This window comes from Spodoptera frugiperda, chromosome 6 (assembly GCF_023101765.2).
Source record: "Spodoptera frugiperda isolate SF20-4 chromosome 6, AGI-APGP_CSIRO_Sfru_2.0, whole genome shotgun sequence".
Classification (NCBI taxonomy): domain Eukaryota; kingdom Metazoa; phylum Arthropoda; class Insecta; order Lepidoptera; family Noctuidae; genus Spodoptera; species Spodoptera frugiperda.
This window is the reverse complement of record NC_064217.1, coordinates 1,942,844-1,969,039: the sequence shown is the minus strand read 5'-3', so window position 1 is coordinate 1,969,039 and position 26,196 is coordinate 1,942,844. Positions and strand designations below refer to the sequence as shown.

Here is a 26,196-nt window from a genome sequence, read left to right as displayed (position 1 = left end):
TGACAAACATTATTGTAAAAAGTGGGTTCTATGACGGGGACAATTTTGAAAATTATGCGTTTTTTTACAAATGGTTTTGCTATTTCTGTCCCTAACTACTGTATCCAGTGTTCAGGAATTGGGAAAATTGGGTTGTCAATAGTGTACACTATGTATTTACATATAATACCTACAAATACTAAATAGATAATATATACTCCAAGATAATATACTATACATCTGTCTGTGTGCGTAAATATTAAACTTTGTTCAGGTTTTGTCAACAAATTAAGAAATGACGGCGAGGACAAAATAGGATTGATAGCAATCGATGATTGCCATGCACCGACCTTTGATCCTAACATCGGTATCTACAAGCATCAATTGAATAAAAATCTAACTGTAAACATCTTTAGAAAGGTAAGGAATCAACTGTTTTACATTAAGTATTATGTAACCTCACATATATAGGTAATTATAATTAAACGTAACTTCTCGATAACATATACGAACATTACATACACGATTGAACACCACTCGTGTATTATAATGATAAGCATATTGACAAAGACAAAATAAACAGTACAGTAACTATATAATAACATTATTACACTTAATACCCAAACATATTCTTCATTTCCTTCCTCGTAGCGAAACAGAAAGATGTTTTATAATTCCTCACGAGTTTCGAAATACTTTTCCTTGACGCTTGTTGGCGACAAGCTAACGATCTGTCAATATGTCTTCTGCACAATCTTGGCCTTTTAACACGTCGCTACATGGGGCTCGGAGCTGCGATGTTGATACAATTTACTTTCGTCAAGGAAATAAGTTTTAGAACTACGAGTGCTTCTCGTATGGTGTCGCTGTAACATTTTTGCATGATATACTTGTTTACAATATATTTTTGTTTATCTTTGGTCTCATAATATAGCGTATTTTAATCCCCGCTTTAGGATGATGATATGTATAAGTTCAATTTTATGCCAGGGCCTATTGAAATCAGTCTTAATGTCAATGCAATTTCAATCCAATGTAATCTCAATAATTATTCAATGTCAAAACTATACAACCCAAATCGTTTATGTTAAAATAGCATTCAGAATACGGAATATAAAGCCAAACTCAATATGCAATGGGCGCTAATAGTTTTGCAACTCAAGAGTGCTATGTCGATTGATTGAAAATGGATTCAAGAGTAAGCCCCTACTTTTGTTATGAGTCTTATGTAATAGATGATAATTTGTCAATAGGGTTGATTACTAAATATTTGTTATTTTTATTACCCATTATGTTAAATGATAAATGATAAATGATATTTATTTTGCAAATAGGTTATAAAATAACACTTTTACACGTCAATCTCTTAAATAACTAGATGAGGCCGGCATTTCCTATCCGACTACTCTGAGAAGAAATGCCGAAACAAACTCAGAGGTCATAGTCTCTTTTAAAGTCCAGACAAAATCAATTAAAGATGTCGGAGAACCGTGCAAGTTGATTCTGTAGTGGTCTTTTGAGGAAAGAACCACAGCAGTTTGAGCGGACCTGTTCAGATGGCAGCACGCATGTGTCAGTTTACAATCAGCTCAGCTGACGGCTGTTGCTGAATGATCCGACGAACAACACCAACCAAAAGAACATTTGGGTAGGCCACACAAATGCTCAAACTGTCAGAATATAATTTACTAAAAATAAAATGACTAGCAAAAGTCTCACACGGTCCTCAAACTAACAATTTTAAAAGGAAATATAAAAATATAAAAGGAAAAAAAATATAAAACAATGTCAAATTAAGTTTATGTCAAATTGTATAAAAAATGTAACTATATGTTACAAACATGTCAGCAAGACCTGTGTGGACATTATAGCAGTTCATTCCCAAGCCTGACTATCCTCCAAGTAGTCTTTTATTTTATAAAAAGCTTTACTACAAAGTTTTTCTTTAATAACATTTTTAAATTTACCTAGGTTTAAACTTTGAATATGGCTGGGAACTTTATTGTAAAAGCGTATACATTGACATCTAAACGAACCGCTTATTTTCTTAAGTCTAGTAGTAGGAACAACATATTTATTTTTATTTCTAGTGTTGATATTGTGTATATCACTGTACTTTTTAAATAACTTTATGTTTTTATGAGCATACACTATATTTTCATAGATATATTGAGAGGCAACAGTCATTATATTAATTTCTTTAAATAGTTCCCTGAGAGAATGCCTCGGACTAAGATTATAAATTGATCGAATGGCTCGCTTCTGCAGCACAAAGACAGACTGAATGTCAGCAGCATTCCCCCACAGGAGAATACCATATGACATGATACTATGGAAATAACTAAAGTATACTAGACGCGCTGTATTTACATCAGTTAAATTTCTAATTTTTTTAACGGCATATGCTGCTGAGCTGAGCCTTTTCGACAACTTATCTATATGTGGGGCCCACTGTAGCTTAGCGTCTAGGGTTATACCTAAAAAGATAGCTGAATCTACAGGGTCCAACTCCCCGCCCTTGATTAGCACGCTGGTTTTGACATGCCTAACATTTGGTGTTGTGAATTTAATGCATTTAGTTTTTGTTTCATTAAGTAGCAAGTTATTGGCACTAAACCAGCGTACTATTTTTGAGAGAGCACTATTTACATGATCACTGACTAATTGTCCACGTTTGAGTTTAAATAATAAAGAGGTATCATCAGCAAACAGTACTATCCCATGGTTATCCTTTACAAGGTAAGGTAAGTCATTAATATAAATAAGAAATAAAAACGGACCGAGAATTGACCCCTGCGGAACACCCATCCTAACAACAGACCCGGCAGAAATTTTCCCGTTAATCTCAACTCTCTGAATTCTATTACTCAAGTAAGAGATAAGTAGGTCCAGAGAGTTGCCCCGCACTCCATAATGGGATAGCTTCCTGATCAGTGTTTCATGAAGGACACAATCGAACGCCTTGGATAAGTCACAAAAAACACCCAATGCGTCCCCCGAGTCCTCCCACGCGTCATATACTTGATTAAGATTGTTATTGTTATCACACGAAATTCTTTACGTAACACAGACGTCTCCATAAAATTTTAGCTAAAATCTAAAATGTGCTAAAACTATGTTTTTTTTATAACAGGGACAATGGGGAGGTTACTACTACACTTCAGCCACGAAGTCGACTAAAATCCAAAATGTTGCCCTAATCAGTCCAAATGGGGATTTGGACAGCCTCACGTGGGTTGAAACCCCCAATACAAACATCAAACGTAATTTGGTTAAGGTAAGTTTGAATAAGGAAAGTAGTAATATAATATGGATCTCCAGAACTACTGGACCGATTAGAATAATTATTTTTGTTTTTGAATAGTGCATTTATCAAAGAAGGTTATTAAACATCACGTTATGATCAATAGGAGCTGAACAGAGCGGGTGAAACCGCGCGAAAGTAGCTAGTGTAGCAATATGACTGCCACGCAAAATATAGGGGAATTGATTCCCGCACGGAACAACTCTTTGTGTGATTCACAAATTATTGTTGTTTCGGGTCTGGGTGGGATGTTTATGAACTTGTATGTTTTCAAATACATCCACAAGACAGTAAAAAGACTAATGTGGGGCAACGTTTAAAAAAATATGGGTATACTACGTCATCGGGAAAATGTGATAAGTGCAATAAGTGATTAGCATGTATGTTTCTTTATTACATTTTGTACAACAGTAGACTTAAAATGTTGAGAGTGCAATAACATATACTTACGATTACTTTCTTATCAAAACTACTGTCCAGATTATTTATTAACAAAGTTACTTTTTATATTCATCAGGTGTCGTATGCTGGCATATCGTCTAAAGATGTTCAGAAAGCAGTTAGCAACGTCCATGATGATCTGGCACCTCTTGGCATGGACTTTAGCGGCTTAAATGCATAGTAAGTTATGATTTCTCTTGAAAGTGTTTCTAGATTTTCTTTATTTTTGTTGTTGTTTCTAGATTTTGATAAACCTCACAAAGCCTTTCTAACGAATGCAAAACGGTGGAAATCGGTTAAAGCGTCAGGAAGGAAGGAAACCCGACTTATTTTTATATTATAGATTACAACCTCATTACTACCGACCACCACTAATAGATGTCATTTGTTCCATAAAGCTGCAAATATAACTGGACTAAAAAATTAGAATTCAATATTATAGTGGGCGATTGAAAAAAAATCGCTTTAAAACTCTTGTACCTTTCCAGTGGTAACAGAGTGATGGGGCTATTACCTGGTGGTGCATTGAGTACTACGGTGGAAGCTGATTCAGATCTGTTGTGGCCAGTACCAGAATACTGGAGTCTGCAAGATGCTGCCACTGTGCCTCTACCGTATGCAGTAGCTTATTACTGTTTGGTAAGTAATATTCTTCATTCGATCGACTTAAAAAACTAGGTTCTAAGTTCAACCTGTATGCTTGTGTGCAATTATCTCGCTTTTGGCTAAACTGAACTTTATGCGGTTTTCTGTGTAGTATTTTTCTGAATTAGGAGAAGGTTTTAGATATAAACTGATTAAAAAAAATCTCCTCCGTTGTACAAAGACATTTTGAAAAAATACAGATCGCAAAGCAAAAAAGGTCAAACAATGGATTAAGTGGGTGTTTTGCCCTTTCCAGCCTTCAGCATCAGCTTCTAAAATATTAAGTTATACCATTGAAATATTATCTTAAAATAATACTTTCTCTTAAAACACAAACTTTTCGACCGACCCAAACATCAAAACATATGATTTTATTACTTCAAATCTTCAAAAGAGTAGGAACAACATTTAAAAGACATCATTTGGATTTTATAAAGTACCAAAATAACATGTTTGAAGACAAATAACCTCTGAAGAAAGTGAATCAAGGAAACTCAAACCGTAGAATTCTGTTTGATAAAATATTCATTTAAATGGATTCATTTCTCTCTCGAGGTACTGTGTGTGGAGCTAAATATCAACTCGCAAGGATCGTAACTGAATGCGTAAACTCAAGATGGGAGATTATCAGTCTTACGTGTATTATCCGCAGTACTGGACTTGGCTTTAATTTATTCCCTCAATATAGTACCTGGACTTTATCTAGGATTGTTGCTGTGTTGGAACATCGTAAGCTGACTTTGAGAATTGCATTCTATTTGAATATTGTGTTGTATTGTTGATTTATAGCGAGCATGAGAGAATTCATTGCCATAGTGGCCTGGTTTAAGACGCTCGCTTCTCACGCATGAGAGTGCGGGAGAAACCTGTGTATTTTTTCGAATTATATGTACTTTTAAGATTTTAGGCACCACTGACAAATTGTGAAGGAAAACATCGTAAGGAAATCTGGGCTTATAATTTCTAATTATAAGTTTAAAATCGTCAACCCACATTGAGCAAGCACGGTGATTAATGCTTAAACCTTCTCCGTGTGAGAAGAGACCTTTGGTCAGAAGTGGCCATTAATAGTCTGATGATGTTTGTGATCTTATAAGAGAATTTATTTATTCGTCCAGTAGGGGATAGAGTTGCGCTGATGATGATAGTAAGGCATATTTTATTGCATCACAACTTTACGCTCTAAAAAGAATATACTTTGGCACTCTGAATTTTCACCATTGTACTGCGAATTCGTGTTTCCTTATGGTTATTACCTGGGTGTCTTCGAAGCCTGAGTAAATAGATTGTTAATCGACAGACGTTCTCCATCGTAGGCTGCATCATCGCTTACCTGAGTCTTTAAGACTTAATTAAATAATTACTTTACTACTAACAAATAAACTGAATTAGCCTCTGCCGACATTGGTTTGGCTAAAATATTATTAAATATATATCTGTATCTTAAACCATTTCAAAGCATTGATGTTTCCTTTTGCAGGCTATAAAGAGTCGGCTCTTGAAAGGACAGAGTGTATTCGTGACAGGCGGTGCGGGTGCTCTAGGACAAGCTGTGATAGCCGTATGCCTGTCTTTAGAATGTACCGTATTCACTACAGTCAGTAGCATGAAGAAAAAGAGTATACTGCTACGACTCTTCCCTGACCTTGATGGTAGACGATTTATTTTATTATAGCACCATATGTATTATTATATAGGACTGGCTCGTTGGTCGAGTGGTCGCTAGTGCGACTGTCAGACAAGGGGTCTCGGGTTCGATTCCCGGGTCGGGCAAAGCCCAGCAATGCTTTTATCGGGTTTTCGAAAATTTCTCAGTGAACGCATGGAGTCTAGAATTGTGTCCAGTATATGGCAGTAGGCTTATTCCCTATTACATGGGACTTATCACACAAAATGGTGTAAAGTGGGTGTACATTGTATAGCGGCATTACGTGCCGTAATGTGCACCTCAGCCTACCCCTTCGGGGATAAAAGGAATGAAATTGCCTAATGTATTATCTTTGCAGTATCGTATTAATTTAATCTCATGAGCTTTGTATATTATCAATATAGGCAAACTTCATGGAACGAATAAAACTAAAATGAACAGTTTTGTAAAAGATATAAATTATAAAAAAATCTATGATGAAAACATTGTCTTATTTATGTCATAACGTTTGAGTATGAATTCATCTATTATTCGTTTTTCAGAAAAACATATCGGTTATTCTCGAGATGATTCATTCCTGAGTATTGTTAAGATGCATGCACCTAATAAGGGATGTGACATTGTCATCAATTGTGCCAGTGGGTCTATACGAGAAGTGAGTACATATTTCTTAACTTGTTTATTAACAAGTAATATATAAAAGGTTTAAAAGAGCTTTATTGCACCAATCACGTCCTATCGTTTGATATCCATAGGAGATATAGGAGTTAGGTTGGATAAAGATTAGAATTTTTATTGTCATTAAAATTAAGACTATCTGTCCTCCAGAGCAGAGCGAGATAGCGGAGTGGTGAAACTGAGAATTATTAATCCATAAGATTGTACAAAATCTGTTTACTAAAACTTTTTTTTTTTAAGAGGAGCGGAGATTTTGTGAAATCCTATTGATTTATTAATCTTTCTCCGTTTCTCCGCTCGGGTGGACAGGCAGTGTTACATTTAAACCATGCTTGTTACACTACCTTTAACGTTTATTTACAAATATTAGAAAACATTTACTGCTGTACTCAGAGATATTTAATGATTAGTTAAACTATTCTTTCATAGCGATCTGGTATAGAAAACAATTGTTAAAGTAAAGACTGACTTAAATAACCAAGAAAATACTCTGAGTACGGTATTTAATGTTATTTTATTCTAAGGTACAGGAAAAGAAAATACAGTAATAATAGCAGTGTAGTGTTACCATAATTAATTCTTGTTTTAGACTGCAATGAAGTGTACTGGGATTATGGGTTCCTTCCTAGACATTAGCACTTACGATATGATGGAAAACAGAGACATGGGAATGTCTTACTTAGAAAAGGACAGGACATACAAGGCCGTGAATTTCTCCAGTATATTTAGACCGGAAAATGTTGCAGAAAAAAAGGTGAGAGTTTTTCTTTTTTTGTTTACTTTTGATTTGTAACTCGAATTCTCAAGTTAATTGTGTCTACTTATCCTTGTATACACATAATATAATTATAATGATAGATAAGTAACGTAACGTAAAAATTCGTTTCATGCACATACGAAATGGGGCCACCATTTCGTTTGTGTATTACCTATTACACCCTATTACATAGGACTTATAACACAAATGGTGAAATGTGGGTGTAAATTGTACAATGGCATTACGTCTCGAAATGTACACCTCTATCTACCCCTTCGGGGATAAAAGACGTAACGATAAGATACTATAAGTTTCATTCTTGTCTTACATGACTTTATATTTTATGTTTTCATTTTAATTTCTACACACGGAACGGCAAAAGTAAGGCATCCTTATCGACGCACACCAGGTGATACAAAATATCCCCTCAGCCCATGGCAATAAAGTTTAAAATCAAGTTTTTAAATCCCTTTGAGAATAAAAATCCTGGAACTGTAAATATATAGAATTATAAACAAGTTATAAGCGGCTTTTAACGCTTTTAGTTCTGACATCGCACTCAGATCTCAACAGTAAATGCACTGAGGGACATTTTATGTCTTATGTACATACACGTATGTATGTATGTATGTTGACGAGTGGTCCTTTCAAACTGTGTGCATTCTAATATTAAAAGGAAATCAGACGTCTTATTTCTTCTCTTCTTCTTGTAGTGCTTCATTCCCTCTTCTTTATTTGATCCTTGTCATTGGTCAGGCGGAAAAGATGTTCGATAGCGTTGATACCGGTCCATTCCCGTATATTGCGAAGCCACGACATTTTTCTTTGCTCAGTGCTTCTCTTAGCTTCCACCTTTCGCATCATTATAATATGAAGTAGCATGTATTACTAATGTCTCATTGACGTAGCCGAGGTATTCTATCATACACTTTTGCGTGGCATAATTGTGGTGATTGTTGGTACGTTTTATATAGTTTATTTAAAATGAATTAATAAATGAAATCAAAGTTAGAAGAGATCTTTTTACAAACATTTGTTTCATATTTTGAATCTTGATTTATTACGTGGTTGTGACATTAAATAAAAATATTGAATACTACGTTGAAGTTTTCGTCTGTTTTACGTAGTCTGGTTAGTGAAAGCATAACTATAAATAAAGCTAATTTTAAAAGTAAATAAATATGTTTTGAATACGTAGACAAAAAGAGGCTATATTTGGAAATCTTTAATACCTAATAGCAAGTTTATAATCGATTCTGACGTCCGACAAATTAAATTCTATTTGCGTCAATAGTTATATGAAAATAGGTACAAACTCACTAAAACTAAAACATTAATGATTATAATTAAACCAATATAATTTGTTTTCCACTAATCTAAATGTTTCAATGCTTCGATGAAATTGGTTCACATAGAAGCTCATTCAGTTCATTTAACTAATTTAAATAACCAACTAACTAACATAATGATATCAAGCATTTTAGGATTAAATTGGGATTCATTCCAAAATAATTTCAACAGGCAATCCGGGCTCAGGATTGAAGAGCAGAAATAGGAATTGGGTGGTTTTTAGTCAATAAGAGACTGAAACTACCTCTCGCCTTGTCCAAGGCGGGAGAAGTCATCAGATGATTTTCTCCCCTTAAGAAAAAAGGTTTTATTTTCTTAAGAAAAATACGTTGCTCCACATTAGGATTTAGTCCATTGAAATGTTACAATTTGAGGGCCGAATTATGCATTTTTTAGAGGACGCAATTTTATTTTTTGATCATGTAGGGGGTCAATAGAAGCTTAACTTGAAGTTTGTGGGGTCGCCACCCTTGTCCCTCGGCCGCCATCTTGGAAAAAAGGATGGAAACACTTTTTTTGCTATATCTCGGAAACTATGCATCGTAATAAAATTTTTAAAATCATATTTTGTAGAAAATTATTTTGCCTACAAATATGTTTAATAACTTTTTGCCCTAAATTAACAATTAAAGAAGTTATAAGTAAAAAAGTGAAATTTTGTTAATAAAATTTTCTCTTTTGCTCTATAACTTTTTTTTTACATTTTATAAATAAATGGCTTCAGACCAATCTTGTAGAATATTTTTTAAGAAAATTTTTTCCCTACAACTGTTTTCAATTTCATTCATTAGAAACTCAGTTACAGCGCTCCGAAGTTAACCGGGTTCGTCAAATTAGTCCAGTCAAATAAGCTTAAATTAGGTAAGAATCTCGGAATGCGAGATGACCAGCTGTAATTTTGTAAATACTTGTATATTGACACCCTAAAACTTGTCTCAAAACCATGGTATATATGGTAGGGTGTAAGCAACTCTTAAAATTTAAGGTCAAAGGTCCCAAAAACCGTTGTCGAGTTAGAGGGCGGACAACGCACGTGCGTTCTCCGCCCTCTAAATCGACAACGGTTCACCATGTAAAAAAAAATTTAGACAAAAGTTGTAGAGAATTTTGTATTCTACAGTATTGATAATGAATACAAATACCAAAAACCCATAGGAAATAAGTTATTTCCAAAAAACCGCTAAAGAACGATTTTTGGGACCTTTGACCTTGAATTTTAAGAGTTGCTTACACCCTACCATATATACCATGGTTTTGAGACAAGTTTTAGGGTGTCAATATACAAGTATTTACAAAATTACAGCTGGTCATCTCGCATTCCGAGATTCTTACCTAATTTAAGCTTATTTGACTGGACTAATTTGACGAACCCGGTTAACTTCGGAGCGCTGTAACTGAGTTTCTAATGAATGAAATTGAAAACAGTTGTAGGGAAAAAATTTTCTTAAAAAATATTCTACAAGATTGGTCTGAAGCCATTTATTTATAAAATGTAAAAAAAAAGTTATAGAGCAAAAGAGAAAATTTTATTAACAAAATTTCACTTTTTTACTTATAACTTCTTTAATTGTTAATTTAGGGCAAAAAGTTATTAAACATATTTGTAGGCAAAATAATTTTCTACAAAATATGATTTTAAAAATTTTATTACGATGCATAGTTTCCGAGATATAGCAAAAAAAGTGTTTCCATCCTTTTTTCCAAGATGGCGGCCGAGGGACAAGGGTGGCGACCCCACAAACTTCAAGTTAAGCTTCTATTGACCCCCCTACATGATCAAAAAATAAAATTGCGTCCTCTAAAAAATGTAAAGCTCATGTAACATTTCAATGGACTAATTTTCTTCTGTGTCGTGAGTGCGTTTACAAACATACAAGTTGACATACACACGACACCCAGACCCGAAACAACAATTTGTGCATCACACAAAGAGTTGTTCTTTGCGGGAATCGAACCCGCTACCCGTTGCACGGCAGCCAGTTGCCCAGCCACCGCACCAACCGTGTAGTCGGTTTTGATTTTGATCATTTGATCGAATACTTCTAAATATTTTTATATTATTTACAGATACTACAACGTATGTTAGCAGAAGGAATATCAAACGGTACAGTGAGACCCATAAGTCGCATAGAGTACACACCTGTACAAATCTCAAGAGCATTCAGACTCATATCATCCAGTAAGCATATTGGTAAAGTTTTAATCAAAATGAGCAGTCCGGAGGTTGTGAAAGGCTTTGATGTTATGCCAAGGTAAGTTTACTAATGATTTTTAGAACTCGTTGGTGGTGTTTATCTAGATATATATTATTATAATTTACTAACTTCTGCCAGTCGTTTGGCCCATGTTTCTGTGGCATATAAAGTATACTATCACCCAAGATAGCTCATGCCCTATCTGTATACATTACTAGCTACTTACGCGCGGTTTCACCCGCTCTGCTTGGCTAATATTGGTAATTACGTGATGCTTTATACCCTATATCCTGCCTAAATAAAGGCACTATCCGACACAAAAATAATTATTAAAATCGGACCAGTAGTTGCGGAGATTAGTGCGTTCAAATAAACCAACAAACTCTTCAGCTTTATATATTAGTATAGATATAGATAGATAAATGCGAATGTTTATATGTTTGGTTGTTTGTTACTCCTTCACGTCAAAATAGCTGAAAGGATCGAGATAAAATTTGAAACAGGGTTAGATTATGGTCTGGAGTTTATATGTTTGGTTGTTTGTTACTCCTTCACGTTCAAACGGCTGGAGGGATCAAGATGAAGTTTGAAACAGGGGAGACTATAGTCTGGATAACACATAGGTCACCTTCCACGGGAACGCGGGCGAAATCGCTGGCAGAAACTAGTATAACAATATAAACTTGTTTCTTAAGTAAACTATTCAACAATATTACAATATACTTATCAATTAATCGATCATTTGTTTCTTTAACACTTAATAAAATCGAGAACATTTGTAAGCAATTAATGTAATTACTTTACACAGTTCAATATTTCAATGACTTTCATTTGCACCTTACTTCGATGTGTAAACAAATATTTATTTGTATGCGTCAATACAAAATTTTCTATTGTAACACCGACTTTAATATTGAGAGTCAATATTTTTCTTTAGATTATTAATACCCTTATATTCAATGGTATGTTTATAAAGAATATATTTTATTCTTTTATTTTATTTGAATAGTTAAATTTTAGTACTCTATTATGATTGATTGGTGTAGTTGAGTTTGTAAATCGATTTATTTATTGATACAATGCTTTTTAATGTGCTATTTTTTTTTCTTCTATAGGACTTTTTATTATGAATAAGTACACTTTTAAGAGAATCCATAGTATTCGTATTATTATTCATTGAGGATTTGACTGTTTTTATTCTTATTTTTGTGAAATTTTACTTAAAAAAATGACATGATAGAAAAAAAATACTTTTACTGTTTTTTCTATTTCACAGTAGTTTCACGGAGTTTGGAATTGTGCCCAGTATAATGGCAATAGGCTCAATTTCATGGGACATATACCACATACGGTGAAAAGTGGGTGTACATTGTATAGTTATTTGTCATTTTGGTGTTTTTTTTTTAGTATGAGCTTCAATTCAAGTGGTGTCTACGTAGTGGTTTGCGATGAAAATGGCGTTGGCATTGAGTTAGCAAATAGACTTATCAAGAGAGGAGTTAGAAAGATTGTTCTACATACAAGAACCAAAATCAGTGGATACTGGCATTCTAAATTCACGTGAGTAATGAATCTACAGATATTTATGTACCTTTGCACTGGTCTTTTTGTGCCGTGTTTATTATTATTTTCTTGTTTTGCCTGCAATATCTTACAACGACGCAAATAAACTAGTTTTTTTTCTCTTTTTTTTTATTTTTTACTGTCTAAGAAATCTAATTGCAAAAAAAAAAAAAATTTAAAAAATGAAGGTGAGTAATTATGATTAAATTGGTTATTAGAGACTCTCTTAAGAATAAAATTTAGTTATATTTGAGTTTTTATTAGTATTCTTATAATTCTAGACCAATTTTAGCACATCAAGCTACCTCAATAAGTATTAATTAAAAATGAGTTTTTATTTTAGTACTCATACTCTACTTGAAACTGATCCTGGTTTTATTTCTACAGATCCTGGGAAAAACAAAACGTAACAATAAAAATTTCGACAGAAAATTTGGAGACACAGCAGGGCTGCACTAGAATGCTGAAAGACGCTTCTAGAATTGGTTCTATTAGAGGAATCTTCATAGTTCCAGATATTGAAGAAAATAACGATGAGAGGGCACTCGATTTTGTCCGAACGTTCAATAAAACCGCCTTTGCCATTATAAATCTCGACTTGACATCTAAAAACTATTGTAATGAGTTAAGGTAAAATTTAAAGCTTTATTCTTTAGGGATAAGTTATTACTTATACCGACCATTTCAGAGAATAGATGTTAGTAAGAAATCTGTTCGAGAATTTCGAATTAGTTCATAATGAAACTGAAAGTCGAAAATTGTAAAACTCTCATAAATTTTCTTCAATTATGTTTTTGTATCTATTGAAATCTTGTAATGTAAAGACTAGTTTTAATAGAGATAATATTGGAATTTCTCGTGAGTTACTAAAAAACTTTTTTTAGCTTTACAGTTCTAACAAAGTACAATTATTTTGAAGAATTTATATAACGGTGACTTAGAGTGCTTTTGTATGAAATAACTAAGCTGTGAAACTATGAGATCGTTTCCACTTATACTAAGCAAACGAGCTGTGCGAGGAATACGCGCAGTTAGAGTATGCGACATACCGATATTAAGAAATCCATCCACAGCACGCATGTTTCTATATAAAAAGATGGTGCATAGCTTAGCTGAGTTCGTTTTCACTAGTGCTAAGCTATGTGTACCAATGAATATGATTAGTGGAAGCCAAACGCATCCACAGCAACGTAGCATAGCTCATCTCTTGTGGAAAAGCACCTTTAACCTACATATATTTCGGCTTATTTTTTAAATATTAATCGTGAAAGTTGCTTAAAAACTATTTGTTCAAATTTTATCTACACCACTAATTTATGAGTTTCAAATTTCGTTGTAAAATGTATCTAATCACCATAGAATAAGGTTTACTTTTTTATTTCCAGCCATTTTGTAGTCCTTTTACCACCGTCTCACGGTACTAGCAACGAGTATTCTTACTCATTACTTGAAAGAGTTTGCCAATTGAGAAATGAAAATGGATTACCAGCCCTAATTGTACGACTGGACAAATTTACAGAGGTAAGCAATATTAGAAAGAAAAAAATAACGGCGACAGATGAAATTATGTTCTATCTAAATATAGTTAAAGTGCAAAGTGCAATGTCAGTTGTAATTGTTATTAAGTTGTTTTTTATTTGCTATTTTTGAAGTTCATAAGTAGAGATGAAGGTTTTCTTTTATTGTTTTTGAAATGCCCTTTTCTTGTTTATCAGTTGATATTGAAACTGCAGTCATTGAAAAGAAAATAATGGAGTAGATAGTTATTAGCTTTATTATTTGTTTGAGTTCATTCATATTTCAGACAAGATGTTGCCCGCGACTTCGTCCGTGTAGTATAATGATCTGTAACAGAATTCGGTTTTCGTTTTTTTTAAATAAATGTAGCCCAAGTTACTCGTTAGCACAGCCTACTAGCCAATAAAATTTTCGATAAAATCGGCCATTAGCCAGGAATAAACAGATAGATAAAAAAGAGACAAATTAAAAAAAAACGGTTATTTCAATGTTACAAATAGACAGTCCATTTTTATTTATAAGTGTAGAAGTGTAGATATATTAGTGGGAGGCTACTAAGTTCAACTGATGTATTTGAGATCGTAGGTCAATCCTCTTTAATATGAAACTTATAAGTTACAATGAATCTCGGTCTGAGAAATCTTACAGTTAGTTAGTATCTCATACTTTCAATAGTAGATATTCTTTACATATAATATAGCTGTAGAAATGTATAGTTTTTCTTTTTTTCCTGTTAATTTTAGGCACTTTAATATCGCATAGCGGGTCTCAGTCCCATCGTAGCCTAATAAGTGTATATCAACCAGAGATCAATGAATCGAAGCCATAAAGTTGCAAAACATTCTCGTACTATCAGCACTCAGCTTTAGTATTTTAAATTCTCTACATTTAAATATTCAAATAACAATTAGTAAAGTATAGTACACCCACTATGTCACTAGATAGAAACCAATCCCAAAAATGTGATTATAAATGTGTGTGACTGAACCACTATTATAAAAGAGTTTGTGTGTATGTCGGTTACTCAATCGCGTCAAAATGGTTGAAATTTGGAACAGGGGTAGATAACTGTCTGGAGTAACGCAAACGTGGGCAGAAGCTAGTATTTTAATATAATAGATTGTCAATATATTATGGACTTTTAGTCATAAATGTTATGAAAATTTAGTACTATACATAAGAAGACCTCTTCAAATATAAGCAATCGGTATTTTTATACCTTACTATTAATATTCTTCATTTTTATAGGGAGATTCCAAGAAGATCTTGGAGCCACAAAAATTGACGGCATTCTTCAGTGGAATGGAAACAAGTTTGAAATTAAAATACAACAATGTTCTGATCTTAAATTTGACTGAAGAAAATGTCGTCGACTATGAGACGAAACTAGCTAAAATATTTGGTAAGTCATTTAATATACATTTTACAGGCATACGATTAAGTTTTAAAATTAAATAGCATTCAATGCTAAAACTAATATAGTCACAACAAAATACTCGAGGTAATTTAAATACTATAGAAAAAAATTGTTCTGATAATATTAATAAAACATTGTTAATTAACATAGTTCAGTATATTGAGCCTCATTATTTTTAATCCTAAGCTTTCAAAGGTAATGAAATGTAAATCTTAACCTATATATGTTAGCTAGGGACATAACTTTCCAAGTTTCAAAACTCCTATTCAATACAGAACCCAAATATGCTTTTAATCAATTTTGAATTAATAAATCAAAATCGATAAACAGCCCATTCAATGTTGCCATGGTAACACGCTCCCAATTCTAAAGGGCCATAACATTAGGAGCTAATGAGTTTACCGTACGGGATTTCGAACGGAATTAATGCATCTGGTTTTGGAAAGTGGGGTGCAATGAGCGCTAATACTAGCCAGTAGGAACATTGAACACGCATTTAGCGAGTAACCGACAAAGTTCAATAGTATGCTGGTAATATTTTGGGGTGCAAGATAGTGTGTAACATGTGTTATGAAAGAAGCTGAATTAAGTTGTGTATTGTAAAATGGAAAGCAACGTCGCGCTTTTCATTCCCGATGGGGTGGGATGGGGGGGTAGGCAGAGGTGCACATTACGGCATCTAATGCCGCTACACAATGTTCACTCACTTTTCAACATTTGTCTTATAAGTCCCATGTAATAGGGGGTGAGCCTATCGTCAGACACTGGGTACAATTCCAGACTCCGTGCTACTACTGGCTAATTTTCGAAAAGCCGAAAAAAAAACCCTGATAATACTTTGCCCGACCCGGGAATCAGACCGGGAGATCCCTTGTCTGGCAGTCGCACTTGCGAGCACTCGACCAACGAGGCAGTCAAACGGAAAGCATACTTCATATTCCGCTCATTTCCATCATCTGTACTGTTGGCAATAGGGCTTTCATATTAAGTACACCGCTGAGCTCAATCTTCAACCCCTTGCGTCCTACCAGTTAGCGCATCTAGTCTGTTAGACAACTTTTATTTTAGACTCGATCCCTCAGAGACATTTTAAGTAGAAGAAGATGACTTACTCTTCATAGAAATGGATATCAAACTTATATCTTAGTTTCATCAAATATTCATTAAAATAAAATATCAAATAAAAATTCCAGGCGTACCAAAAATTGAAGCTCTTCCAGAAGATTTTACGGTTGACGATCTGCTACTAACTAAAGATAACTTAGTAGAATTACAGACTCTAATCAGAATTATACATAAGGTCGATTATCCTGTAGAGAAAATCGTAGAAATGACTGTTGGAAGGTAAGTTCAAATTAGTATTAATTAACGGATTTGCGACATTTCATGTTTTTAAATAAGCAGAAATATTTTGAAGGAGATCTAAAAGTAAATGATTTTAGAAGTTTTTGATGGATACCTGGAAATATTATGTCTTGAACTACGTCTTTAAAAAACATTTATGGCATTTTTATTCCAGCCTCAAAAATATAGGAAACCAAATTATAGAAAAACCAAAGAACTACGAAGGTTTGGGAGCATTTTATACTTGTGTTGATGATGAAGAAGAACATTTATCGATATCACATCCCATTGTGCCAATGGTAACACTTCTGAACAATGGAACTGAGGTAATGTACTAGAATCAAATAACTAACAAGATAGTAATAAATGTGGAACAAACATGCATACCTTGATTAAACATTTTATAGCTATTTTATTCATCAACATGTCCCTTGACAGCCATAAAAATAAAATTTAAAGCAAACGAATAGCACTAGAAGCAAGTACTCCCTTAAAATTTTAATCAAATCAGAGATAATGTACAAACAAAATTATGAATTCTACAAACAAAATGGTGGATTTACTTCCAAAATCAAGATAATAAGACCGAAAGGGGTCTCCATAAATAATTACAATAACTTAGATCAAGAAATTAGATAGAGAATTTTCCAAAAAGAAAATTTAAAAATTAAATTGGATTAGCGAAGTTATGATGGATAAAATTAAAAGAGATTTAGAAAATTATTTTCTGTTTCAGACTGATTTGGATCCTCAAGAAACTTACTTGACCCTAATACCAGGCTTTGAAGGTCGGTATCAGATCTTTAGTGGTTTGGCAGAGAGGCTTAAAATACAAGCCGTGGCTGTTCAGTTGGCTGCTGATATTGAAGGAAACAGTATTGAAGAAATGGCTGCTACTGTTCGTAAGGTAAAATCTTTAGTATTTTGTAAAAAAAATGTCTCTATTCAATATTTTTAATTAGAGTCGTGAAACTTCAAGCACATTTAGGAATCGGGTAGAATATTAATATTAAATGATCGATCCACTTAAAGTAAAGCCGGTAACAGTGAGAAAGCTCAAACAAACAATCATATGTATTTTTAGGGCTTGTGATTTTAAACATCAACAAATATTGATGTACTGCCGATATCATTAACCGATCTCAATACGAAATCTTTCGTTTAAGATAGGTTTTTGATATTAGTTCTATAGAGATTTTGTCAAAAATGAAGACCGACCCTTTTGGATTAAGATCGGTTATTGAAATTGGCAGATAAACAATCAAAATAGGTACTTTTGAATGTACTCGTACATAAAAAACCAAATCAAATAAAACCACAATGTCTGCAATAAGTCTTAATCCATAAAAGTTACATATTTTAAGAAAAAGATCACCATTTATTTCGCTCATTTTGGCGCACGACGCAAACCTAATTTCACTAATATTTTATTTTTAAAATACCTCCGAGAGCTTTGCTATTATTATAATGGCAGGCTATTCGTTATATCAAATTTCTTTAAGAAATGAAACGTTAAAAAAATACATTGTTTCAGTTCATGAGGACGAAATTTGAGAGCAAATCCAAATTTTATCTGCTGGGCTATTCGTTCGGAGTGAATATTGCTTTGGAATTGGCTGCCATATTGGAAAAAGAAGGTAAATATTGATATATATCAATAGAAGAAGTTCTTAGATTCTGTTAAGACATCTGTTGTTTTCAAGCTTAGCATTGCTGCAATTATTTTTACTTAAAAATGTGGCCTATGAATGCTTGCAAGGCTTGGGGTATTACATGCACTTTTCCGTACCTTAAGAAAAATATTTACCTTAAGTCTTAATTATTATTTCCACTTGCCTAGTTTGTTCTAGTTAAATTCTCATATCTTATAATAAGTACTCAATAATATCTCATATTTAATTTTACTAGATATTACAAATAAATATTCTAATTTATTAATCAACACAAACGAATACCAAAATTAAATTTTACATATTCACAGACTACGAGTTCTATAACGAAATTAATTTCTTCATTCCAAGAAAAAAATTAAAAGAACAAAATTATTACTAAGAAAACTTTTGTCAATAATTTCTCCTTCAGTCCAATGACGACTTAATAATTTAATTAACTCCGTCTGCAATATCAACAGTAATACAATTCAATATCTCAAAGTGTAAAGTTAGTTTTGATTCACTGATTACTTTGTATTCGCGTAATATAAACGTGTATTTCTAAAGCATTTCTAATGCATATTAATGCAATGTTGGTTCGTGATTCGAAAACTCTTTGATTACCATCTGCTCGACTTGTTTACCATAAGTGTACTCAGTTTCACGCTCCAACGTTGAAACAGTATTATGAATTCCATTCATAAATTATTCTCCAAAGCGTTCCCCTACAAATGGTTGGTTACCATTCAAATCTAATGTTTACACTGCTTGAAAATTACAGGACATACTGGAGTCGTATATTGTTTGGACAGCAGCCCAGATGCATTAAGAATACAGCTTAATTCATATTTAGGAGAGATGCCGGATTCTGAGCTACAAAACGCGATTTTGGAACACATATCGCAACTCATTGCTGGAAAGGTGCCCGAAGAGTTGGGCCAATATTTGGAGCAAATAAATGATTGGCCAACGAAAGTGGATGCTTGTTTGTACACATTGAGAGGTATAGGAAACTACTCGAAGCAATACAAAGGGTCTTTATTGGACACTGCGTATCGAAACATTATGTTCGCTAAAAACTATAAACCACAGCTGAAATTAAATTCTGATATTGTTTTGATAAAAGGCAAACCTGATTTACAATCTGAAAGTTTGTCAGCTGATTACAATTTATCTAAATATACTAAAAATCCTGTAAAAGTATATGAAATAGAATCTGACCATCCATCAGCACCCTACGATAGTAGAGTAACAAACATTGTCAATAAGCTACTTGATGGAAATTTGCTTGAAGAATTTAAAAAGAAGAATCTTTGTGATAAGTATGTTATTCAACCTAAATAAGTTAGTTTAGTGTTAAGATACGGCCATTAAAAAAATTAAAAACCACATTTGTGTTTCAATGAGTACCCAGGTGAGTTTCTTCTTAGATAATAAACCTCTTTGTAGAGTCGACTCTCGTTAATCTGTCCTTGGAGGGACTCTTCAAATATTTCGAATTACAGAATGTTTGTAATATCAAATGGTTAAAAATTTTAACTTGGCTCAAAATATCGGTACTGACCTTTGCAAATCTGAAATTTATTCTGTCCCCTTTTTCTCTGCAACTTCAAATTGTCGAGGGTTTGATGCCTAAGTTCGATTTAACAAGTCATTCGGTTACGTATAATTGAATTTTTCGTTCGAATAACCAAGTGTATAAAAATATATTGATTTATTTCGAAATATAACTAAAGAGATTTTCTAGAGGCTAATTTAGAATTATAGAGAGCTTGAATTAACGAGTGTCAACTGTATGTTGCTTTTGTCAATCCAATGTATCTAGAATTTGTTTTGTTTTCCACAATTGAAAGATGACCTAAATAATATATGCTCAAAAGTCGAAATTACGATCTCTTGCCTGAATTTTCTACACATAATATTTAAGTCAAACGTTTCGTATGCCGTAATCACATAAACAATCCTTGTTTTAAGTATTTCATTTGAAAGTTAACAACAAACGCTGAATTCGGAGTCGCCAATATTTACTCTGTGTAGCAGTTATTTATTCTCATCAATTGACGAACACGGGAGTGAATTTGGAACTTGAACGTTGATTGTGGGGGCAAATATTCTATAGGTATATTTTTTTTATATATTGCATTCTCTTTTTGTAACGACAAGAGAGAGAATCATATAAAAGAAGAGGATACTTTTGCCACGAAACTAGTACCTATTATTATACAATTCATTAAACTAAGAGAATGCTTTAATCAAGTCCGCCATTCACTGTAATTTGTATGAAAAAAAATTTAAATAAATAAGTAAACTGATAAATGATACAGAACAATGATTCCGAAACCAATGTTCTTGGCAATCACTATTTACAAGCAACAGCTTCTGATATTTATACCAAAAACATATTCACAACACAGTTTACAATTCAAACTTTCGATTTATAACATTCACCTTACACTTATATGACCACACTAAAAACTATCGGTACCAAACATAAAACTAGTCGTGTTTGCAACACTTCAACCCCTGTGGTTCCAGTTACTGTTACTAGATGGCGTTGTAACTTTATTTGCCATAAAATGTTGACACCCAATACAGGACGTTCAAGGCTGATGTCATGCCAAAATACGTCGTTACACTTTATAGCTCGTTTCAATAGTAGTCGTAAATACTAAAAATCTGGCAAGTATGACACGCATTTTTATGTGTAATGTTATGACATTGATAAATATTTCCTGTTGAAAAACATATTTTTACTACTTTTGATGAGTACCTTTGATAATGTGTTATAGTTTATAGACCTTGTGGAAGTTTTATTATACTGCGAAGTTGTCAGGTGTTACTCTTATTATAATGACTACAAGGTTGGGATTTTGCTGCCCCTTCCTCTGAGCTAATAAACTAATATAAATAACACGATGCACTGTGCAGGGCTTCAGAAAATTCTAGAAAACGATGAATTTATAACTTTTTTATATTTAATGGGTCGACGTTTAGCGATTATCTCTCCTGGTGGTAAGCGGTGATGCGGCCTATGATGGAGCATGTCTGCCTATAAGCTACCTATTCACTCGGGGCTTGTAGTCACCCAGGTTATATATAGCCCGAAGAAACACAGGCTCTGGCAAAGAATTCCACTCCTTAGCATTTCGCACAAGGAAAATTCATACGCTTCGCCGATTGTCTTGTAGTACGATGATGGAAAGGATTAGGGGGAATCAATTTGTGCAGATCCATACCCATAGTTGGTACTTAAGACCTAACAGCCATTAGAAGCGAGCGTGTCAGCACCAATCTTCAATAACCTAAGTTTCTACATTTAGGCATCTGATTGTTTTCACTTTTGTAAAGAGAAACAACTTGAGAGCGCTCGGATCAAAACTTTCTTTATTTGCAATTAATTTCCACTCTTTCAGTTCGAGAAGAAGAGGTTTGAGCTGAAATCAAAGTTCTTCGGTTTGGCCACGTTGCTCTCAACTTCGTCTATTTGTTTTAAAGCAAGTAGTGTTATGTCGCAAAATTATATTTGTTAAGTTTACTCTGAAGCAATTTGTCATTATATTATATTGAAATTCATTTCTAGAGTATTTATTTGTATGTCAAAGTTTTAGAGGTCGCGCGCGTGTATACGAAGTTGTATTATTTTACTTTAATATTTCCTTTTGTAAGTTCGTCTGAGTTACAAATAAATATGACTGACAGTTTGAGCTAGGAATAATAAAACAAAAGAGAAGCAATTTATTTAAAGTAACAAAATATCACGACCATGTTAATGTGTGTGGTCTGTGTGTCTGGATTAAAAATATAGATAACAAAAACGTACTATAAGCACGTTATTTGCCTGTTCCTAGGAACCTGTTTTGATTGATGTACGACTAACCGACATACATCACTTGAGTATCTGAATCAGATTTCACCACGAGACGATAAGTATTTTTTTTAAACTGACATGGTCATTGACACTAATATTAGAACTTAAGACGAGAAACTCATAGACATAAATAAACATGATAAATATCCCGTCTTAAGTTCTAATATTAGATACGTTATTTATTTGAACAACATAACGGACTATCTTATGTTTAACATGATAATGAAAACGTACTATAAGCACATTTGCCTTTTCCTATGAACTTGTTTGTTTGATGTACGAGTAACCAACATACATCACTTTAGTATCTGAATCAGATTTCACTCTCCAAACAGAACAGAACATAAGTGTATTAATCTCAATAATTTTCTGGTCACGTTGCCTCTTGGACGTCGTCCCAGTGTTGGTACAGAGAACGCTTACGTCGGTAATTTGTCATAACCACAGCTGCTAAACAATGTACCGGAGTCCATGTATCGACTTCTAAATGGACGCTCAAGTGTAAATGTTGGTGAAAATTTAGCTTTTACAAACCACATGTGGTTGGAAAGTCATTGCTTTGATTAAACGCTTGGCTTTTGCTGGACATTCTGGTTTTAGTGTTTTGTTTGGTAGTTAATAATACATAATATGTATAGTACGCCACTTACTTTGTGGTTATTTGCTACTTCGCACCATTTGTGTATAGTTGGTGACGCTATTTCCATATACAGGGCATAATTACAGACTCAGTGCTACTTTTGAGAAATTTACCAAACCTTAGAATCGCACCTAAGATCTTTTATCCAGCACTCGACCAACGAGGCAGTTACGTGCCATAATGAGCACATTGAGCACCTCTGCTTACCCAAAAAAAAAGTATAATAAAAACGGCACGTATTGTGAGGAGGTTTCTGTCTTTGGAGCCTTAAACACCGGTAGCTTGGACCATACTCCCGCTACTGGTCGGCTCCTATATTTCTATTTTTAAATATTTATTTTGTTTTTTATTTTTATAAGTAATATTTAAAAATATAATTTTAGAGTGTTATAAATAAATATATAGTATAATAATAATAGTTATCTATGTAGTTTGTTTTGTTCGAAAATATTAGCAAATATGCTTGTCACCAGCTTCAAGGTTGAAGAATTTTCATTACTTGTCCACTGTACCTACTTTTATTTTTATCATAATAGGAAGCAAGTCTATTTACATTATTTATATAGTTTACTAGCTACTTCCGCGCGGTTTCACCCGCTCTGCTCGGCTCCTATTACTCCGCCTTCCTCAATAAATGCACTATCCAACACAAAAAGAATTATTCAATTCGGACCAGTAGTTCCGGAGATTAGCGCGTTCAAACAAACAAACAATCAAACAAACAAACTCTTCAGCTTTATAATATTAGTATAGATTTATATTTAGAAGAGTGTCATCTAAGTTTTTTTTTATTATATTTTATTTTAAAAAATGAATAACATTCCAATTCCCAAACGTTTTGCTTTCGACTTCTTTAATAACGAAACTAAACTTTCTTATAATCTATTTGAAGTTATTTTAAGACTCCAAATATTAAACGTTATTACTAAAATATCAACTTTATAAATGTCACCTAAGTCTTATCATAGTAATAAATGTCAAATTAACATCAGAACTTCTATGCCCAAAAGAAAAGCCCCAATGACATTTACTTTTCGAATCGACACACTTTAGAAGTTTGTACGAAAGTATTAGTCGCTAGAATAGAAGTGGGATTTTGACCTTGAGACTGGACGAACCTCTTTATTCCCTATTACACCTAAAATATATATTTATACTAATACTATCCAACATTGTTTCACCTTGGAAATAATTCTTACAGAAGAAAGATTCTTAAGTATTTGACTGCCAATAGAAAACTGTTGAAGATAAATCCTCCGCTAACGTCGGTCACCGGTGACCAACACGGCGTTCAATGTTAACACATTGACAACAAGAACTTTATTGTGTACGAAACATTTCCAAGGTGTTCACCGGTTTCGCTAGGGCCTTCTAACAATAACAAACCCAGCAAGAAAAGAATTAGCGAAATCGGTTCATCTGTTCTCGAGATTTGCGCTTAGCAACAAATTCTACAATATATTTTTATAAATAGAGATAGATATAAAGCTGAAGAGTTTGTTTGAACGTGCTAAGCTTATCGCACGGGCGTCTCAACTACAACTCAAGAGGACCGTGCGCTGACCACCCAGAGTCGGCATTTTTGTATTGGCGATATGAAATATACTACACGACCTACGATTTAAACTTCAAATTTAAATGACAAATTTGATTTCTGAGTTGGAGTGGAGCGTGATGTGTGTTGAAGTCGTTTATTTAGGTACTATAATAACAAGCTTTAGTCTCACACACTCTATCTGCTCAATGTTCAATTGCTTCTGTGTAGGTACTCGTAGTTTCTGTATGGTTCTAGTCACGTAGGCTAATAAATCTTACATGGCTCTAAATTACAGTCATACTAGTGCTTAAGTTTGTGAAAATTAATCATAGCAATGCGATAAAGTAGAATAGTAGAAGATAAAGCGAACAAGGCTTACCGCCGCACTCAGAGTCATTTAATGGTTACTTAACCCGATCCTTAGTAATTGTTTTTGATACAAAATCGTTTTTTTTTACATTTAATGGGTCGACGTTTGGCCGTTATCTCACCTGATGGTAAGTGATGATGCGGCCTACGGTGGAGCACGTCTGCCCATAAGCAACCTATTCACTCGGGCCTTGAAGACACCCAAGTTATACCCATCAGGAAACACAGACTCCGGCAAGGAGTTCCACTCCCTAGCAGTTCGCACAAGGAAGCTTGAAGCGAAGCGCTTCGTGCGAGTGGGTGGGATATCTACCATGAAGCGGTGACGCCTCGCCGATTGTCTTGTGGTTCGATGATGAAAAGGACTAGGGGGAATCAAGTTGTGCAATTCCCCGCACACTCTCCGAAATGTATCCGGTAAAAAACGGAAAGGCGACCTTGCGCCTGTGTTCAAGGCTTTGAAGCCGGGCCTCCACAAGCGCATCATCATTGATGAGCTTCTTGGCACGCCTTTCAATGTGTTCGAGCGCATCCAGCTGGTATTTGGCCGAGCCGTCCCAAAGGTGAGAACAGTACTCCATACATGACCGAACCTGCGCTTGGTACAGGCTCAGCAGTTGTTCCGGTGTGAAGTACCGTCTCACCTTCGAGAGGATACCCAACTTAATCGTTACTAGGGAATAGTTTAAGTAATCATTAAATGTCTCTGAGTGCGGCGGTTAGAGTTAAATTCACGAACCAAACATTTTCATATTATGATGATTGGGTCAAAAATACGGTTTTTCACTTTAATTTTCATGAAAGGTAATTTAAGGCTTTGACTGATCACCGAAAATATATAAGCACATAAAAATTTAAAGAAATTCTTACAAATATCAATAAGAAGTCTAAACACTCACGTGTAGAAAAGCATGACAGCATACATCAATTTTATTTATACATCTCGATTTCCCATTAAACTTATTATATTTTAATGAGAAAACTCCAAGTGGAATTTTCCACAAAGTCAGTATTTCGTCGAATTGAAGATAATATGGAAAGTTGTATTGAAATATTGATAGAAGGAAGTTTTCGGATACTTTTGGGGATCGGCAATTTGTTGAGCTACCTTGAAATCTTTACGAAGTTCTCTCAATCTTGAGTTTCTTGCATTAGTTGATATTATTATTGAAATGATTGCCTCTTTCATCTAATTGTTGGTCAGAATTGATGAACAAAGAATATGAAGAGAAAGTTTTGAGTGCAGTAGATGCCTTATTAGTATTATAGTAACTATATTAAGTTTTTTTCG

General features: G+C 33.9%; 1 protein-coding gene across 1 annotated transcript in view; it reads left to right on the top strand.

The window, feature by feature from the left end:
• LOC118267741 (fatty acid synthase) overlaps positions 1-19,880 on the top strand; it is a 43,050-nt gene extending 23,170 nt beyond the window's left edge. The window contains exons 24-40 of the mRNA XM_050694128.1: positions 254-399; positions 3,113-3,256; positions 3,801-3,904; positions 4,213-4,363; positions 5,850-6,021; positions 6,560-6,672; positions 7,285-7,449; positions 10,870-11,054; positions 12,405-12,557; positions 12,948-13,190; positions 13,946-14,081; positions 15,327-15,480; positions 16,689-16,839; positions 17,015-17,165; positions 17,576-17,746; positions 18,374-18,476; positions 19,273-19,880. Coding sequence (XP_050550085.1) covers positions 254-399; positions 3,113-3,256; positions 3,801-3,904; positions 4,213-4,363; positions 5,850-6,021; positions 6,560-6,672; positions 7,285-7,449; positions 10,870-11,054; positions 12,405-12,557; positions 12,948-13,190; positions 13,946-14,081; positions 15,327-15,480; positions 16,689-16,839; positions 17,015-17,165; positions 17,576-17,746; positions 18,374-18,476; positions 19,273-19,835 — 3,005 coding nt within the window. The 3' untranslated portion in view covers positions 19,836-19,880. The remainder of the gene's footprint in view (positions 1-253; positions 400-3,112; positions 3,257-3,800; positions 3,905-4,212; positions 4,364-5,849; positions 6,022-6,559; positions 6,673-7,284; positions 7,450-10,869; positions 11,055-12,404; positions 12,558-12,947; positions 13,191-13,945; positions 14,082-15,326; positions 15,481-16,688; positions 16,840-17,014; positions 17,166-17,575; positions 17,747-18,373; positions 18,477-19,272) is intronic.
• The last annotated feature ends 6,316 nt before the right edge of the window (positions 19,881-26,196 follow it).